The sequence below is a fragment of the Stegodyphus dumicola genome, chromosome 8 (assembly GCF_044657685.1).
Source record: "Stegodyphus dumicola isolate Sdum_Otavi_A_Nest chromosome 8, ASM4465768v1".
Lineage (NCBI taxonomy): Eukaryota > Metazoa > Arthropoda > Arachnida > Araneae > Eresidae > Stegodyphus > Stegodyphus dumicola.
The window spans coordinates 103,556,609-103,578,048 of record NC_140775.1 but is presented as its reverse complement, the minus strand read 5'-3'; the positions used below and the strand labels follow the sequence as shown (position 1 = coordinate 103,578,048).

General features: G+C 34.2%; 1 protein-coding gene across 2 annotated transcripts in view; it reads right to left on the bottom strand.

Annotated features, from left to right (window-relative positions):
• Positions 1-1,333: 1,333 nt before the first annotated feature.
• The window catches only part of LOC118183648 (cubilin-like), a 128,646-nt gene continuing 108,539 nt past the window's right edge, over positions 1,334-21,440 (bottom strand). For both annotated transcript variants that reach the window (XM_085822206.1, XM_035353244.2), the window contains 4 exons: positions 17,631-17,894; positions 16,097-16,222; positions 14,119-14,358; positions 1,334-1,634 (listed from right to left, as the gene is read on the bottom strand). In XM_085822206.1, the coding sequence (XP_085678332.1) occupies positions 1,462-1,634; positions 14,119-14,358; positions 16,097-16,222; positions 17,631-17,894 (803 nt within the window). In that variant the 3' untranslated portion in view covers positions 1,334-1,461. The remainder of the gene's footprint in view (positions 1,635-14,118; positions 14,359-16,096; positions 16,223-17,630; positions 17,895-21,440) is intronic.

Here is a 21,440-nt window from a genome sequence, read left to right as displayed (position 1 = left end):
AAGGTCAGCGCGCATGAGTACTTCCCATTACAGAAGAATTGCGTGAGTAAGGTCAGGGTGGGGGAGACTGAGAAATTTCTTATGGTCACATTAAACATTTGCTGCGACGTGTGTGTGACATCTGTGCGACATTCACATTCACATCGCAATGTGACATTTCTGCGACGTTGTACCGTGGTCACAAACGTAATGTGAAGAAAATGTAACACTGAGATGTCACTGCAACGTTATAGCAACTAAGTGTGCTGTATGGGATATTAAAAAGATATTTTACTTACTTACAAACTACCATGAAAAGCACGTTTGACTGTGCATAATCGAGATTGCCAGATATTAAATATACATATAAAATTATAGGTTTTTCAAACATTCAAATTTTTTTTAAACGGCCTCTTACTCGTATGTTAGAGATGTATTTTATAAATCTGCATTTATTACATTTTCTTTATTTATTATTCATTTTTCGTTCTACTATTTTAAACGGATACAACGATTATTTATAACTCTTTTAAATTGATAATTTTTAAAGTAATCGATTCGAATAAAGTAGTTAAATTTCGAATCGGGTGGAGCCAGCTCGTTGGGTGGAGCACACGATCTGGTCAGTTTGGCTTCCTTGATTTGCTTCCATCTATCCACAAAAGAATAAGTTAAATATACCACGAATACCCTTACTTTATGTCTATAAAACCACCGAATGATTTGGTTCCGGATTTTTTCCTCAAAGTATAATTAATAATTGAAAATAATTTGGCGGCACACTTCAAAAATTTCGAGGCACGCAAAAGGTCCGCGGCACAGTTGTTGAAAATCATTGCACTGGGTGATATTTTTCGAGAAACGAACTTCTTTCAGCATTGATTTAAACGAGAGGCTTTCTAGCTGAAATAGTCCCGATGGAAACGATGTGCCGGGCATTTGCGACTCTAGTGAAAATATCTCATTTGTAGCTTTGTCTCATACATATTTTCAGGGGCGTAGCTAGAGGGGGGGAAGGGGGGACAACTGATCCCGGGCGCAGAATCCAAGGGGCGCCAAATTGATGTTACGACATTTTAGAATTAAATGTTTTCCATCCTTGGCAAGCAGTAGGGGGCGCGAAATCTTCAGTTGCCCCTGGGCGCTGAAAACCTTAGCTACGACTCTGCACATTTTCGCGTAAATGAATCAGTCAGATATTCCGCAAGCGAAGATTCTGGAAATTTTGCTTTCGATTCAAGTCGCTGATAGCTTGAAGGTCTGGTAACAGTTTAGTGATTTAAAGTTCTGAACAGGAGATTTTAATGGTAGTAAATTAATATAAAATCACACAGTCTGAGGAAAAGAGGACCATTTATAAAAGTATTATTTTATTTGAAGAATGAGTTGAATGATTTGTGAAAGATCATATAAGTACAAAATGCTATTTAAAGCTTTAAGAATGACAACTGAACATCACTTCCCCGTTTCAGTTTATTGGTGTCATCGTGGTATAACTTTCCACGTCCATCGTCTGTGCTTTGAACTATATGGCTGTGACCTTTGGTCCTTACACGAGTATCTTACTTGATCCACAAGCAATGTAAATTTTGGATTATGTAGACCGTAGTAAATCAAAGTAATATATTCATTATGCATAGGTAATTCTATTTCTCCTGTAAAGCAAAATCAAAAATATAATTTAAAGCAGACTGTATTCCAGCATATATAATACTTGCTAAATCGATTAATAATTACTTAATTAATATTAGTATTACTAAATTATTAAAGTAATTATAATTATTATTAAAGTAATATTAATTAGTAATTAATATTACTTTAATCAGTATAATACGTAACGTATACTATTTCACCAATGAAATAAAATCAGAAACATACTTTAACCCTCTGTACTCGCAGTACTCTTCCTTCGCACAAAGTTTGGTGTTGTGCTGGTTTAAATTAGAGTCTTTGAGTTGACATGTAAACTTTTTAGTGCTTCAATTGATTTTGTTAGAGTGATTTGTTCAATAGTGTTACGAGGCAAACAAATTCGTATGTATAGCATTTTAGGAAAAGTATACACTGGAATAATTAATTTACAATAAATTCAATTACAATAATTTCACTAAAGTCATAATATTGTAAATAACAAAAGAACATTTTAAAAGTATGCCATAAAAGTAAATCGGCTTGGTTTTTTAAGGCTTTAAGATCTCTGGAGGGTAAATTCAACTTTTTTACAAGGGTTTTTTATTGAAGTCCTTTATGGAATTCAAATCAAGAAATTTGGTTGGCCTCTTTATTATCTTACTGACTCCAGTTTCAAGAAATTAATGAACAAGGTTAGTTTATTGTGGATACTTAAGTTTAATTTGGATATCTGTAGAAAGCAAGTCAGAAGTCTCATGACATAACATTTCATAGAGTAGACAGACCTCACATTGATATCTATATACGTAGACAGATTCTCTCTGTCGAACATGTACAGGGAAAGTGAGAGATATTTAATATATTCTAGAGAGAATATATTAAATAAGCTCTTTTTTCACCCATACTACTACTTCCATTTCGGTGCCATGTGTTTCTGGCTGTCTTCAGCTATAACAGTTTTTGTGTTAAAATGAACCTCGACTAAAGAGAACACAAACATATTGCTATACATCTCTGTTGTTTCCTGCGCTAATTCAGACGGACTGCTTTTGTTTTGAAAACTGAAATCATCAATGAAAGATGAACATGTACTCTTTGCGGCATAGAGATTTTTCTCATTAAACCTGTATTCAGTTTGCCACAGTGTAAAAGTTCACAGTGACTGCAAGTTCTAAACTCAACTGCTTAAAATTTAACTATTCATATTTAAAAAAAAAGTTATGGTCATAAACCCGTCTTGAGAAGTTTTTCTTATTCATCTACAAACATGCCTCATGTTCTTAGTAATATTTTCAAAATCTTTAAATTATTCTCAGGTAGCATTTGCTGTCTGTCTTAAAACAAAAATGGAAAATGATATTTCGGTGCCCTTTAAAACTCTTTTGATTAGATACATATCAAACTCAGAATTTCAAAGTTTTGCTGGGAAACATGTTTCGTGCAAGATAATTCCAGACGTTGGATAATGTCATGTTATTATTTAGATTCCATAAATAAATTGATTAACTTATGCATTCTATGAGAACATAAATCACATTCATTAGCTGTTTATAAATCATACTTGTTTTCATGCATCTGGAGATAAAGTACCGTCAATGTCTTTAAGTTCATGCTATGTATTATTAGTGTATTTTTATATACAACCACATCTTAAGTGGCTGTATATAAAAGGTTTGCTAATATTACAACAATTTCTATTTCTTTAAATTTTTATCTAGATATATTGTCACTTACAGATTTTATTGAAAGAGCTGTAAGGATCTTAAGTTTTACTAACGTTTATTTTATTTTAAATCTTTACTATCACTTCTTATTTTCTACTTCCGGCCAGAATTAAAAGCTTTAACTTATTTATGCAAATTTGTCTCGCGAACGCCAAGTACTTAAGTTGTGGCTTTTTGCCAAGCAAGAGAGAGGCAGGAGTTAGTAGAAGCAGGCCGCTTGCCTTAGCAGTTTTACTCGGTTGCTGGTTGCCTTCAAGGCCAGAGGTTTAATCCTCTTGATAATTTTAAACGTATCGTAGTGTTAACAGTTCTCTATACTACATACGGCCTTTCTGTTAATATACGGCCAATCTTCGAGTAGACTTGTTTATTAATCCAAAGTTAGTTTAGTTAGAATTTAGTTAATATTTTTATATTCTTACGTTCAGACCACAAGTGGTTGGTCTCTGTATTCCGAAGTCCGGAAATCATTGTAAAGAGAGAAAAATAAAGGGTTTCGTATACCCTTCCTGTGTATCTTGTCTACTTCCCACATTTATTGAACATAGCTTTAGTAAGCTCCCTGTTCCGAGTCAGGTCATTTAGTGTTCCCAAAGCAAGTAAGGAGGAACACTGAACATGATAGTGGCGTCCGACGAAGAAGAATAACCGTGGCCGAGTTTCAAGAAGAACCTGTGCTGCCTGCAGAAGCGGCTCAGAATCCAGAAATACCAGCTGCCGCCCTGGAAGGATTTGGTTACATCGTCCAAACCATGCGCGCATCGATGAAACCAGAAGCAACATTTAATGGAAACTCACCGGTAACCAGTTTTTTGGAAAAATTGGAGGACCACTTCATGATGTATCCCGTGCATGAGTTCCAGAAAGGCACCTTAGCTACCAGCGCTTTGAGGGGCCAAGCGCTTAATTGGTTCAAATGTATAGGCAGAAGTCTCTTGGGTCAAGCGGGAAGTCCCACCTATACTATAAAAGCCTTCCCTGTCGTAAGGGATCGTGCAAAATTAGAAACGGAACTTTTCAGCATATACCAGAAACGAATTGAAAATCTCTCAAGCTTTATTTTAAGAAAAATTCACGTCTTCAAACTCTTGTATGGAAACCGTCCGGATCCTGAGATAATTCAAGTGATTTTGCCGAGATTACTTCCCCAAGTACAAGACTTTATTGAATTAAGGAATCCGACTACACTGGAAAAGTTATTTGAGCTAGCAATCCAGTTTGAAAGTAGAAGAACGGCGGACATTGAAAGAAGACGCCAGTATGAACAACGAAACCAATTTGGTGCGCCAAGACCACAGCAAAGTCAAGAACACGGCTACGGAAGCAAAGCGAATCAGTGGGCAAGGAAACCCGAGTATCCAAAAACAACAGGCGAACGTCGACAGTTCAGTAATAATCCAGGAAAAAAGTCTGAAGGCCAGTGGAAAAAGAAGGAAAGCATGGAAAGGATTAAAACAAGATTTAAACTAAAACGGATTTCTGCTGACGGGAGGGTGCGGAAATCCGAAGGCCAAGAAAACCCCTCTTTCTTCAAGTTAAATACAGTAATGGTGAAAAATTTGACTCTTCCAAAGATTGAAGTGTTGGTGAATAACATCCCAGCCACCGCACTCCTGGATACAGGCACGCAGTGTTCCTGTATGGCAGAAGATTTTTTTTAAGAAGTATTTTCGGAAATACCGCATATATAATTCGGATAATACGACAGTGTTAGCTGCGCAGGGAGAAAGATGCAAGTGCATAGGTAAATTACCGCTATACGTTCGTATCAAGGACGAACAAGTAAAGATTATGTTTTTTATAGTAAAAATTTGCAAGTACATATCATCTTAGGGATAGATTTTCTTTCAGAGGCAGAAGCAACGCTGGATTTTAACGAAGCGTCCCTTAAGCTGACGATGAAACCAGTTCCAGAAGAAAAAAAAGAACCACCAATGTTAAACCTTGACCACCTGCCTAAGGAAGAGCAACAAAATATCCGACAAGTGGTAAGTGAATTTGCTTCGTTATTTAGTGATATTCCAGGATTTACTCAAGTTACTAACCATAGTATCGACACCGGAGATTCACTGCCAGTTCGCCACAAACCATATCGATATGATAAGAATAAAGAAAAAATTATAGAGTGGCACATTAGAGATATGTTACGTAAAAAGATCATAACGCTCATCTCAAGTAGTTATGTTAGCCCGGTTGTTTTATGTAAGAAAAACAATGACTATCCATTAACACATCCAAAAAGGTGGGGTTTTGCGATTGACTATCGTAAATTAAACTCCATGACTAAATATCCGGTATATCCGTTACCTATTATTGAAGAAATTCTAAGGAACATAACTTCTACCAAATACATGACGACTTTAGACTTAACGACTGGTTATTTTCAAATAGGGCTTAGACCGGAGGATGTGCCCAAGACTGCTTTTATAACCAAGTCTGGCACTTATGCATTCCTGCGTATGCCGTTTGGCCTTTCAGGGGCACCGGCAACATTTATGCGATGAATGGACATTGTGCTAAGGCCTGTTCTTGGAAAGTCCACATTTATCTATTTAGATGATATCATTATTACTAGTGATAATCTGGACCAACATGTACAGGATTTAAGACAGGTGTTTTCTTTATTAAATGAGGCCGGTCTAAAAGTTAATGTCGAAAAGTGAAAATTTGCAGCCCCTGAATTAAAATACTTAGGTTACAAAATATCTCAGAAAAGAATCGAGACAGACGAATCAAAAATAATCGCTGTGCAAAGGTATCCGCCGCCAAATACGGCGAAGAAGCTCTCTTCTTTTCTAGGACTTTGTTCATATTATAGGTCCTTTATAAAAGATTTTGCAGCTATTGCTGAACCATTGTTTAAATTAAAAAGGAAAAAGGCAAGATTCTCGTGGACGGCCGAAGCCAATAGTGCTTTCGAAAAATTAAAGCAAGCATTAACGCAAGCCCCTGTTTTGAAATTTCCTGAAAAGGATGAGAATTTAGAAATTTCAGCGGATGCTTCGGATTATGCGGTAGGAGCGGTACTTTCGCAAAATCAGCAGCCCGTGGCATTTTTTAGTCGAACTTTAAATCAAACACAAAGAAATTATTCCGCGACCGAGAGAGAGGCACTTGCAGTTCTGTTAGCAGTGCAAAAGTTCCGAGTCTATTTTGGAAGGGCGCCAATAACAGTGTATTCTGATCATGTGGCGGTAACTAGATTGTACTCAGGGAAAAACTTATCCCCAAGGTTAATAAGATGGGCACTCAAGTTACAAGAGTATAATCTGGTAATCAAGCACACCCCCGGAAAGGAAAATATCGTAGCAGATGCCCTATCCAGAATAAAAATAGATGAAGAAGGTAATACTGTAAAGGTGGCAATGCTCACAGCATGTACAATAAATTCCCGAGAAACTGTAATAACCGAACTGGGTAAGGATCCTGAATTTAGAAACATTTATGAGTATTTAAAGGATCCTGAAAATTTTAGCCACCAAGATATTGTGGCGATAAGAAATAGGGCGGCCCATTACGAACTAATAGATGGTCTATTATTTTATACAAAAATTACAAATTCCAACAACGAATTTCGACCTGTTATCCCAGCTAGTCTTAGATTAAATATCCTGCAGGAGTTACACGACAGCCCATTAGCTTCTCATGCTGGTATTCGAAAAACTGTCCAACGCGTACGCGAGGCAGTCTACTTTTCTGAACTGCAAAAGTTAACAAGGGCGTATGTCCAGTCCTGCCCAACATGTCAAGCAGTTAATTATATTAATTTCCGCCCGGCCGGGTTTCTAAATAGCATTAAATCCGAATTTCCAAATGAAATAATAGGCATCGATTTATTGGGCCCTTTCCCAAAAAGAAAGTTAAATAAAAGTCGGTATCTCCTTGTTATGGTTGATCATTTTAGTAAGTGGACCGAAATTGTTCCCTTAAAACGAGCCTCCGCGAAATTAGTTATTGATTCTATTTTAAATAAATATATTTTAAAATACGGGTTGGCCCTAAAACTTATATCGGATAATGTTCCTCAATTTGTAAGTAATATATTTGAAGACATGTGCCAAAAACTGGGCATACGTCATTTAAAAATGGTCCCGTATCGCCCGCAATCAAATATAGCGGAACGGGTCAATAGAAATATAGTGAAAATTATCCGTAGTTATGTTAAAAATTTCATAAAAACTATGTCAATGAATTAGCTTTCGCCCTTAGGACCGCAAAACATGATACAAGGGGCAAAACTCCTGCTGAGTTATTTTTAGGCAGAAAGATTATAACGCCGTTAGATAAATTATTTTATGTGCAACAAAGAGCCCCAGAATTTAAAATGGGTGATATAGAAAAATTAATTAAAGAAGCAAAAAAGAACACTGAAGTAGCACAAAGAAAACAGAAGCTCTATTATGATATGAAACGACGGGGAGTAACTTATAAAGTAGGAGATGAAGTATTAAAAATTAAGCATTCACTTTCTTCAGCACCAGAAGATAAAACCGCCAAATTTTTTCCACGATTTGAAGGACCATATGTCATAGAAAAAATAACTCAGGCTGTAGTGGTGTTAAAAGCCAGGAATGGTGAAACATGCTCCGCAAACATTGACCAGATAAAACCATTCTATGACCGTAATAAAATGCAAATATTTAAAGATCTTTTGCAGGATCCGGCACTGCAGGCATTGCAAGCACAAGCTCCAGAGGTGGAACAACGACAATCACAAGGTCAAGCCATTAGGAGGCAGGAGCAATTGAAAAGAAAGTTTCCCCGTTGGAAAATTGAAGGTAACAAGAAAAAGAAGCCGTTCCACCGACCAGAAAAGAGAGCGCACGACCACCCCCAGAATGAAGAAGGGAGAAGTACGACGAATGCAAAGAGAGCCAGGAGAAATAACGGCAACTATAACCCGGCTGCCAAACGGAAGATCTACCCATAGGACAGGAGTCTACGCAGCAAATGTCGACGAATGGCTGAAGGAACACCAGCTGCGGAGGCAAAGAAACAAGGAAAATTTGAACAGCCAGCAACGAGATCCAAGCAGGAACGAGAGAGAAGTGTCCCGGTTCTGCCAAGACCAGCTGCCATCAAACGGCCAAGACCACAGGCAGAGGCTAAAAAGAAGGCCTTCAAGGGTGACCGAACTGGAAGGAAAAGAAAGCTCATAGAGGAAGGAACTGAAGGGCGAACCCGAACAAGAAGGAAGATAAACCAAACGCTAGTCTTTGCTACCTTCCAGGACTGGGCAGAAAAAAGAATGTCCGAATATCACAAAGATAAGTAAAACTTTATGTTACTTTGCAACCTTAAGTTAATCTTTCATTCTTACTGCAAGTGGCAGAGTTCAAGACGTTTTACCTCATGTGAGGTCTACCTTTATCGCCAAAAAGGCGAGAAATGAGTTGTTACCTGTTTTTGTATTATGTTTTTCAATTACTCGCGAGTAAAACTAAAATTAATATATAATAGGAATGTGTAAATACTTGAATATTGTAAAAGTTATTGTATAAAATTTTATTTGAAAGATTCTGGCAAGAAAGAAGTTTTAGTCTGAAAGACTTTTGAAATGTAGTATTTCAATGGAGAAGAATTGACACTTGCTTGGAAAAGAATAGAAGTTAACAATGTACTAGTAATGTATGTTTTAAAATGCGTAAAATTAACGGCACGTTAATATGTTCTTATATACAATGTGAACTGTTATTTTAAGCGTTAAGAAATACTGTGATATGTTAAAAGTGAAAGTAATGCCAGAAAATTTTAACTTATTCGTGTGACTGTAAAAAGAGCCAAATTATTGTGAATATGTGTTAAAGGTTGAATGAATTTAGTTAGGCTCTCTGACGCTACACTTCAGAGTTAGCCACTTTCAGAATAGTACCTCAGGGTTTAGAGATGAATATAAGGTGTGTTATGAGGTCTTGTTATGTTGAATTTTAACACGTTAGTGTTTTGATTGCAGGCGGTAGTGTTGAACACTTGTACATAAACACATTCGTGTTTGAAGTTTTCTTTTACAACACATGTCAGAGAGCACGGGGAGAGAATTAAATAACGTCATGAATGAAATAAGAATGTTAAGAAAAATATAAATATTCATGTTACTTGCCATTTAATTGTGTAACATTTCATGAAACTAATTTTCCTTCCAGATCTCTGGAAGGAACCAGATTTCAACTAAGAGCTCCTGTTTAGATGCAGTACAGATGAAAAGTAATTGTCCATGAAGTTGATAATGTAAAAAAATGATATTTTTTTTTTTTTTTTTAAATTTCTAGTTTCTAGTGAGAAATGTTTGTAAAAGATTGGCCTCGCGTTAGATTCTAGAGCTAAAAGTTTTCAACAAGGTCGTTTTAGATCTCAGTTTCAAACTAATTAACTCTGGCGGGAAGTATGTAAGGATCTTAAGTTTTACTAACGTTTATTTTATTTTAAATCTTTACTATCACTTCTTATTTTCTACTTCCGGCCAGAATTAAAAGCTTTAACTTATTTATGCAAATTTGTCTTGCGAACGCCAAGTACTTAAGTTGTGGCTTTTTGCCAAGCAAGAGAGAGGAAGGAGTGATTAGGAGCAGGCCGCTTGCCATTGCAGTTTTACTCGGTTGCTGGTTGCCTTCAAGGCCAGAGGTTTAATCCTCTTGGTAATTTTAAACGTATCGTAGTGTTAACAGTTCTCTGTACTACATACGGCCTTTCTGTTAATATACGGCCAATCTTCAAGTAGACACTTGTTTATTAATCCAAAGTTAGTTTAGTTAGAATTTAGTTAATATTTTTATATTCTTACGTTCAGACCACAAGTGGTTGGTCTCTGTATTCCGAAGTCCGGAAATCATTGTAAAGAGAGAAAAATAAAGGGTTTCGTATACCCTTCCTGTGTATCTTGTCTACTTCCCACATTTATTGAACATAGCTTTAGTAAGCTTCCTGTTCCGAATCAGGTCATTTAATGTTCTCAAAGCAAGTAAGGAGCAGGACTTAGAAGAGAAGGGCTAGCTCATAGAGTTTTTCCCCTTGAAGCAGAAAGTGAGAAGTGATGACGTAGCCATGATGACACTGAGCGCGCCAATATAATTCACAGCTTGGAAGTTAGCGTTTTTGAACCAGCGTTTAAAATGAGCTGTGTGTGAAAGATAGCTATAATTTGGAAGAGGCAATGTTACTGCTTTATGCATTTTAGACTGAACCATTAAAAAATTTAATAATGCTTACTCAATTTTAAAACAATAGATAAAATGTTTCTCTTTTAACATAAAGTTCCGTGATTTTTTATTTTTTTATTTTTATTTGCAGGTTTTTTTATTTAATGCACGTTTATTTCTAATCATTTCTTTACTTGCATGCTAACTGAGAGAATTTTTATACTGCTTCTAAGATAACTATAATAGCAGTTATTTAAATTTACTCAAAAACCAACTTTACATTGACATAGATTTAAACATATATGACATATATGGCAACATTTCTGCTAACCTACGTTTGATTTTTTGCCTAATTGTAAATTTTACATTGTTATAATTCTCTTCCGATTCAATATAATAGATATTTTTTAAATAATTTTGGAATTTATACTTTATTACAATTAAATAAATGTATATAAGATTGTATATAAATGTATATAAGATAACTACCTTAATTTTGACAAAATAGCTTTATTCAGAGTACCTAAAACAGTTATTTAATTTTTCAAAAATGTGAGTAAAGGAAGCAGGTCTTTTTATGCCAATTACTTTGATGTTTTATACTATTATATTTTATCTGGAATGCTAATCTAGCACAAAATCTAATCAATAATTAGTTACAAAGGATACAATAAGAATAACTTTAACAACTACTTAACAAAATTAGTTTGTTAAATACTTGTTATTTTTGTTGGTACTATTTTGGTACTATTCATAATACCGAAGATATTATCGATTAATTCATAGAAGTCAGATGCTTCCTGATTTCCTGTGGGGTAGAGCGGTTTTGCGGTACTTTTTGAAAATAATGTTTTCTCTGGAGCGACTTTTTGTCTCTCGTTTCCCTTGACCATTAAATAATTTGGTTTTAGTTTGTGACACAATTTGATTTCTTCTCAATCTCTATTTAAAACCTCTTTAATAATATCAAAATTTAAAACAGTTACATCTTCTAAAACAAATCCTCTATCTAAAACGCGGTTTCTCAGTAATTTGAGGCAGAGCGCGAAATGAGACCTCTGATTAAAACAAACTGCACATTTTGAAAAGAACCAACTTAGTCCAGTTTAGAGTCATAGCAGAGTTTTCAATCTATATGCATTTCGTCGAAAATGAGAACGCATATTTTTTCTACAGAATACAACTATTCGCCTCTTTAGAGTAAGAACATTACTTTGAATTCTTGGACTACACTAAAATTTAGAAAACACTAAAAAATAAAATAAACACCATTTCTTTAATTTGATAATACTAGGTAAAGATATTCCAATTTTTTTCTTAATTTTTTTTCTTTCCAAAAATCATAGCTTTAAGATGGCAGAGCTCTTATGACAATGCAACGTGAAATATTTTCACTAGTCCACCTGATTTTTTTCTTCTTTTTCAGTAATGCATTAATCTGCGTCTTTATAAAAATAGGCTTTAGACCATTTTTCCAAATTCTCCGATTTGTGCTTCCCCCCCCCCAAATTTCGCTATTTGAGATTTTAATTTCTGATACCAATTTCTGTCTAGATGTCGTCCACCTTCTTTGTCGCTGAACAAACATTCTAAAATTTTTCTTTTCTCCATTTTTCAATACTTTAATACAATTTAATACAATTCTCTAAGGATATTATTTTGTTCTTCAAATTATCAATGCATTCTTGTTTATCCTTATACATTCAGGATGATCTACATTTTCATTTGTGAGTTTTATTTCAAAATCATTAAAATTTGATTTATTATTGTCATCATCAATTTCGATTTATTATTGTCATCATAATTTACTTTCGGCACAGCATTCCATTTCAACAGTTTCTTTTTGTGGCTATCCAAACAAGCGATTTTTCATATCATCTTCATCATCTTATCACTTCATCATCTTATCACTGCATAGAAAATGTTCGCTGCAGATTTTCCGCTCTTCACATTAATAGAATCTTCTCTTTGGCATTTGAGTATCAATTCTTTCGTCAAAAGCAAACTCTCATTTGGATCCTTTGGTCCCATGAAATAAAATATCTCATCCTTTCATACTTCTGTAAGTGCTACGGCACGTTACTGCAGCGCAAAAAGCCATATTACGTAAACGGTACTTTACAATATAGAATTTAAAATAAAAACTGACTAAAATTACATATATATAAATTAATTTAAATATATACATTATTAGAAAACAGATATATATATTATTAAAATTAATTTGGGATATGTAACCCCTAGAAAATCGTCTCGCAGCTCAATGAAACTACTGTTTTAAACGCGGGAAATCAGGACAGGTGACATCACAGTGACGCCAGATTATTACCTGTACGTCCCCCCCCATTAGACTCGCGTCGGCGAGGAGTCGAACAAAGAAATGAGCTAGCCCTTCTATTTATCCCTGAGTAAGGAGGAACACTGAACCTGATAGAGCATACAGTATTTAATAAAAAAATATCTCGATAGCGTGCTATGAGAGTATTCTCGCAAGTGGGAAAAATAACACTTCGTAATAGCTAATTATGCATTAGTTGTGGAACTTTTCTTTTTTACTGTACCTGGAGAAGTTATTGCAAGTGAATTTACTGACTTAAACTTCTTTCTAATGGAGACAATATATCTACTCTGTTACTCGGCTCGGTGATCTCGGTTTGTTTATTCTTTTATGTTTGTAAATTATGCATTTTTTTGCTTTCAAAATGATTGAATTATGCTGTTCTTATCTTCCCGTTAAGTTTTTTATGCCTTTAGTTAACCTGTATGCAATATTTGTAGAATTATCAACAATTTAAAAGTTGTTTAAGTGCGGTGAAGCCTATTTTTTTTACTATAGCAGCCATATTTGTTTACATTTGAAACTTAGCAGAATAGTGGATTTGTTGCCAATCTTAAGAAACTAAGCTTCGCAACAACAACTATTTCTTTTTTATTTGTCTAATTTCTTTTATACATCGTTTTAGATTTATTATAGTATTTGAATAGAACATGTGGCAACGATTAGATAATTCTTCAGAGGATATAATTTCTGCGCATTTTTAGTTATAAAATGAATGAGATGTAACGCTGGTTATTGCGCCAGAGTGTCGCTATGGTAAATAAATATAGTGAATTTATTCTATTGTAGTTTATGCGCTATCGAAAGTAGATTTAATTCAATTCAATAAGTTTAAATGAAATGGAAGAAAAAAATGCGTATAATTTAATATTCCGTGCAAGGAAGTCATATGGTGTACACATCCGATTTTTTAATTTGTCTTCAATTCCTATCCATATTGCGTCGCAAGTTCATTAATAAAACAAGTTGATATGAATTTGATGATAACTAACGGAGTAGTTTCAAGTTGTAAAATAACGACGCCCAACTTCTACTCTCGGTCATTCACCAGACTGGTTGGATCAAGGTTTTCCTCTATGATACGTAAATACGTCCAAGTTTCCCTTTAAAAGTCTTTCATGAAGGCATATTTTCCCACGACAGATATCCCTAATTTGTTTTACCGTAATCTAACCCATTTCAATATAGTGTATTTAATATGCTTTTCTAATACCTGGCCATACTAGTTGAATATTATCATTGCATATATATATGTATTAACTTTAATTAGTATTATTTGGATTAGCATGATAGTGAAAACAGCACTTACGTAATTCTGTTACTGATATGCACATTTTGTTCCCATCAGGAAGCTGTATATAGTTAGTCGCACAAGGTACTGCTAAGAATGTCTTTGCAGATATTTGCAAACGAATGGCACAGACTGTTGGATCCGCTCGGTGGATCACAAATTCACACCAGCTAGTTTCTTGTGGTGGTACAAAATATCCTAAATGAATTGATGATTCTTGGTAGCAACGTTTCATGGCCTTCGGAATTTCAGAATGCGCTGCAATGAAGAAGCATTTAAAATTAGTATAAATTCTTTTTCTTCCGTCCTTCAATACCATAATACTCCTATTTATTTTACTTAAACCTGTGTACTATGAACTCAATTTACAACGTAGCTTAAGAACGTTGAAAAAATTTTGGGTTTCGCAAATACTTGTTTTAAATTTTCCTTTGCGCATGAATGGACAATTTTCAGAATGATATCTCCACAGGAGAACCAGTGATATATGAAGTAAATTAAAAGCTGCGCGAAATTAAAAGCATGTTATTTTTATCATATAATAGTTTTAAATATCGTTAACTTTCACATGGCTTGGATACTCGCTGTTTCAAAAATTTGTTTCTGGGAAACAGAACACCGTTTTACAAAGTATTTCAAAATCATTGGCAATTTTATAAAGTATCTAAATTTTTCAAAACTGATAAAAATGGCTAGCTTCTAATTATCGTTTGGGACTTCAAGATGTATTAATTCATATAGTCATTTACAGAGAATTAAATAACAATAATGAACAGAAATCATTATTTTCTATACCACACAAAACAGTATTTTTGCGTTATTACTGATTGACTTTTAAGCAGCTGAATACTTCGAATGAAGATAACTTAAAAATTTCCTCCTCAAATTAAGTGCGCATGTCCATGTTGAAAGAGTATATAGGTAACGCTCAAAGGAATTTAAATTCGTGATTGTAGTATATGAAAGAGAAACATTTCAGCTAGATATTTAAAATTGATCGAAGTTCATCATCAAGTAAACGTTATTGCTATTTTATTTTGTTTGTTTAAACGACATATAGTTTAGAATACTTTTATTGCTTTATGAAAAGAAGTCAGACATCAAGTTTCTGCAATGTATAGAGTTTTCCCCTGAAATATATAATCTCAAAATGAATTTTTCTTACTTTAAAATAAAGGTTGCAATTTCAGTCAAATTTTTAAAATGAAAATGCACTTAAAATTGTTCGAATTATTTGAAAAGTTCTTCGCGTCTCTAGTGAGAAACTCTATAGCTATGAAACTAAAAATCTGGATTCCATGAATTCTTTTAGAAATAAAATGGAAGAATATTCTATTTAATTTTTATTCTTCACCTCTTTTTTATTCATCTGCAATGTAATTTTCTCCAAAGGAAACAAAACTTTTAAAAAAATAAAAAGCCTATTGTTTTGCCTAACCACTAAGATTTAACTATTTTTCTATCATTAATAGCTATGGAGAATTTTTGATAAATCTGATGATTGTTCTTATTTGATTTTTCTAAAGACAAGAACAACATGCTATGCGTGTTGTCTCGGTAACAGCACATCACAATTTGTGATCTTCATCAAATTCATAAGTAGCAGTCTTCGTTAAATATTTTAAGATCACAGACTTATTTTAAAACCCCCAAAACTTATGAAAAAAACTTCACTGCTTTTTTGTCAGTTTGATATTTTACTTTATCAATTACATACGGTACAGTTTTGTACTTTTTTCATTATAGGACAACATGGTGGCAAAAAAAAAAAAAAAAAAAAAAAAAAAAAAAATTAAACAGAAAAAATTTATTTTTTAGGTTAGTTATTTCATTAAATAGAGAACTAAAACAAAATGACAGGGTTTCGAAATTAAAGTAACTGTTATGAAATTAAAATATACCTTACATCTTCATGAAGAAGAGGAGCGATAGGATTTTTTTTAAATATTTGATATACCAATATTATGTATTGTAGAAACACACTTCTCTAACTCACCTGTTAATCCTGGGCAGGTATTTGGTACTTGGCGCATGATAATATAGAATCCTCGACCGGAAGTCTGACTATCACTTCGAAAAATGAAATTGACTGGATCTTGGAATTCAGAAACTTTTATGATCACTGAAAATAGAACAGGTTTTATATTTCTGCTCCTTAGTTACGTTTTCGAAATAAATGTAACAAATTATATCCGAGTCCTAGAATTAGTGTGCCGCATGACTTACTAAACATCGTATTTAATAATGCATCTTTAAATTTTAAGGTATAATTGTTATAGTACAGAAGCATGTTGCATCTTTATTTATTAAATATCGTGTTCTTCTCCCTTAAACCATAAAATTCAATTCAACAGCAATATCACAAAATAATTTAAAAAGAGCATAACTTTAGAATTTCCGATACACAGTCTCGAGCACTGGAGATACGAATGCTTTTTTTCCCTTCTTATAGCGCTGCCGTTGCTCGCTATGAAATCGTTGATTTTGTTAATTAAAAATTCATGAATGCTTTACAAAATATAAAACAAATTCCAAATTTGGGCTTCTAGATGCCCATATTCGAGTGGAGGACTACGTTATTCAAAATTTGATGTCTCTAGGTATCGTTGTTTTTTCATAGTGCAAGAAACATGCATACATTCATGCAGATTCTTTATTATTTAATTTCTTTAAATATAATACAGGGCTCTAATATTTAGAGGCATCAATTTAAAAGTAAAACGCCGGTTATAGAGCACCAACGCAAAATTCCAAAACGAAATGAATAGCCCTTCTGGGAAAATTGCTTCTTTGAGATAAATATATTAACGTTTTTACGAAGGCAACAGACTAGAATGAAAAGTAAAACGAGGCATTTATAATTCGACGCAAAATCTCGTTTGAGATTAATAGACTTTTTAGGCTAAAAATATGCATGTATACTATATTCAAGATTCCTATTTCGTAATAAATTACTGTTTTAAAAATGTACGCTGTTTAATTTTCAAAATTATCAAATTTAAGTTTTCGAAGTAAAAATATTGAATATTTGGAAAGAAAATATGGAATTAAAACATTATTGCAGTGCTCCGCAACCTTTTCTCACCTGCGACGCACAAAAAATCTTTCTGGAATTTCGTGGCACACCAAAGAGTTCCGAGTTATCAAGGAAGTGCCGAAAAAATTCAAATGCTGACACACTTACAATCACACACACAACCACACAACAGTGAAATATATAAAAACATTTAAAATAGACATTATTAAGGAAAAAAAATTGTCATTGTGTATTAAATACATGCTAAAAAATTGCAAAATGTCAAATACATGTATTTGATTGCGGCACACCTATATCCTACTCATGGCACACCGGTTGCGGAGCACTGCATTATTGCATATTGTAAAATACTTCATATTTCATCTAACTGTTATATAGTTTGCGTAAACTGTTTTGAAATCTGATTCATTTTGATATATTTTATATTTTGATATTTTTGTATACGAACACGTACGTTTAATGAATATAGTTATTTTAAAAATCTGTAACTTACTTTTCCCTGTGAGATCGTGACACAGACGATTCATTCCGGGTAGCTCTAAATAAGCACCTGATGAACAACCAGATGGATTGTGTTTCCCAAGACTGAATTCTACAAACTCTAATTGCAGCTGACAAACGCTGACATCTGGCCTATAAATCTTGTAGACACATTCATAATTAGGGCCGAAAAAACCAGGATATCCAGGCGATTTAAGAATTCCCGTAAGCTTCCGAATTGTTTGGTCACACTGACGAGGATTCATTTCCGATACATCTGAAGGAGAGAAAAAAAAAATATAAATTCATCAAAGTGTTTTTCCAGTAGGTAGGAAACATTTCGATTTAAATAATAAATTTCATAGTACTTATGTTTTTCTTTAAGTGGTGGGTTTTTTTTTTTTTTTTTTTTTAGAATTTGGAAAACTGTTTTATAGAACATTAAGTTCATTAGGCTATGATAGAAAACATGAAAATGTTACTGTACCATATGAAACTCTTTATAGTCGTAGTTTTTAATTAAAATGTCTGAGGTCTCTCATTTATTCAAGTTTTCTGTAACATGAGGTAACATCGGTCACATTATTTCAGATAATTAATCTAGGTTACGTAATAATATTAAGAATTCTTGCGTTTGCCATTAGTTCCAAGCTCTCCATTGTTGATTGAATAAATTATATGTTGTACATTCGAAGAAAGATTAGTGTAATAAGAAATTGTATCAGTCTTATTTTCAGTTTCTTATTTTCATGGTTTACATTTCGAAAGTAAAGGTTCCGTTTTCCTTGAACTTCGAAACACTGATAGCTGTGATTTTCAGTTTCTATACTTTTCATGTACAATGGCTCACGAAAATGTTCGTACGCTTACGAGTTTCCGTGAAATATTGCTTTATACATTAATAAAAATAAATTTTGTAGAGTGAAAAATTTTTTAAAATATCAATAAATTTCTCTGAGCAAAACTACATTAATTATTTTCTGAACATATTAAAACTTTTTTTTTGGAAAATCAATTAAAAAAAAGTAACAGAAAAGTTACCTCACAAAAGTCTGCGTGCGCTTTAAAGATATTTGCATATATTAGTAAATATTGTAATGTATCTGTTAGTTAGTACTTTGTAATATATCCTGCAGTATTTATGACAGCTTTCAAACGTCTGGGCATAGAATTTACCAATTTTTTGTAATATCTGCATCAATGATCATCCATTCTTTCATCATTTTTGTTTTTAGTTTGGTTTTTCTTTTAATATTTTGTCTTCGTACAATGGTGTGTTGTGGTTATGGCTTAGTGTATATCCTTCAAAGACATGACTCCATTTCGTTAAACATAACTTTATTGTCACACACCATAATTTTAAACACAACTAACATAACATAACAGAAAACTACTAAACTACAATTCGTACATCCTATGCTCGAGCTAATAGCGAAGTGGGCGAGTTTACTGCCTCGTTTAGCAGTTTTCACAAACACAACATGACGTGGTATAGCGGCGCACGCAGTCGAACAACAGACTGCCACAGAGTATCCCACCAGTGACACAGTCATGTCACAAAAGGGGTTGACTGTAAATTTTCAGTTTAAGATATGCACCTTCGAATAACAGTTGCAATTTAAAATGCACGTACAAAAAAGAAGAAATGCAAAATATTTGAATAGTAATAATACACTTAAATTCTGATTGAAATATATGGTGGCATCTCTTTGGGTGGACCCATACAATGCATAACTTAGTTAAACAAAAATAATAAAAAGTTAATAAGAATTTTATGTAACTCTCAATACGTATGCACCCCCCAAAAAAATCAAGTATTTATACACTATTGACTTTTGCAGCAAACCACAAGAGAAAACGTTTATCATATTACAATGATTAGTTTTTTAGGAAAATTAACACGACGTCCGCTGCGAGTAACTACTTGTTTTGGAGCAATTTTTTAGTCTTCGCAGACTTCCTGTGGAAACTGAGGAATTACAGGTGAATTTAATATGTTCTGACAACATATATGCTGGTTTCAAACGATTGATTAAAACTGTAATCTTTTTGTTATTTACCTCAATAATAAAATTTTTGTCCGTTCGTTTAAGCACGGCATGAGGACCAATGTAAGTTGGAGGTGGTTTAACAGAATCGATACGCAGAAATACATGAGAACAGGTTTGGAGTACAGGGTGTACATAAATTGATGATTGGATATACCTAGAGGTTGGAATAGGTCTAACTAAATGCATGACTGATTGAAGTTGTGATACATAAGATTTCAGAAGGAGATATGAAATTAGTAGCATTCAGCATATCTGAGGGTAATCTAAGTGTGGTACCGTAGACCAGTTCCGCAGAAGTAGCATTTATATCCTTCTTAATGGAAGATCTGATACCCAACAGAACTAACTATAAGCAGAATTTCAGTCCATTTTGGGTTGTTATGAGCCATTATATAACTTTTAAGTTCCTATGAAATCTCTCAATCAGCCAATTGGACTGAGGATGATAAGCAGTAGTTGCAATGAGTACCCAAAATTTTCATTAAATTCCTAAATGAGATTCAAAATTTTGGCCTTGATCAGTTGTTATAGACACTGGGCAGCCAAATCTAGCTATCCAGTTATGCACCAACACTTTGCAAGTCGTCTGAGCTGAAATGTCGGCAGTAGGTACAACTTACGGCCATCTGGTAAACCTGCCAATAATTGTCATGTAATAACGGTTACCTTCAGACGGTGGAAGAGGACCTGTGCAATCAATATGGATATGTGCAAATCTTGCATCAGGCAAGGAAAAGGTACCCAACGGTGATTTCCAATGTCTGTGAATTTTAGAACGTTGGCATTGCAGACAGGATTGAACTACAGTTTTAATAAATTTCTTCATATTAGGCCAAAAATAGCGCTTAGTAATTAGTTTTGTTGAAGCTGAAATACCAGCATGAGAAAGACAGTGAATCTGCTGAAAATGTTTAGAGCGAAAAGATTCAGGTATGAATGAGCGAGGTATATCTGTGTCCATATTACAGTAAAGAGTAACATCTTCTATAGGAAAATAATGTTTCTCTAGTTTAAAAACTGGTGAAGATTGAGATAATTTTGAATTTCAGAGTCCTGCATTTGGGCTTTGGATAACTTTTTATAATCAATGTGCTGATTATCAGGTACTGCATCTATTTCAACCGTAGATAAGGCATCAGCAACGATATTGTCACAACCTTTGATGTATCGTATGTCAGTGGAAAATTCGCCTATAAAATCAAGATGAAGAAGTCGTCGTGGAGAACACTTTTCGGGCTTCTGCTTAAAAGCATATATTAAGGGCTTTTGGTCAGTGTAGATTGTAAAGTCCCTGCCTTCAAGCATGTGCCGAAACTTCCTAATAGACAAATAAATAGCCAATAGTTCTCGATCATGACCATTTCCTTTGACTTTTGCTGAGGTTAATGGATAGAAACGTAATGTGTTCCCATACTGAATTATGCAATTGCACTAATGAGCTACCAACCACAACGTCCGATGCATCAGTACAAAATTTCAAAGTCGCGCCACGAATCGGGTGTCTGAGAAAGGTTGCCTCAGCAATTGCCTTTTCGAATGCTTTCTCGGCTTTGTCGTCCCGGGTTGGGTTGGGTTATTCAATTATGGCAAAGCACATGAGGGCTATCTGCCTAAAGGGAGGGATGCCTTCGTGGAGGACTTTCTAAGGGAAACTGGCTCGTATACACGTTACACATGGGGAAAACCACGAAAACGCCCATGCAGCCAGCTCGTTCGCGGGATTCGAACCTCGGACCAAACTACCGTCTTTACCGCTCGGCCGCTGGTGGGCC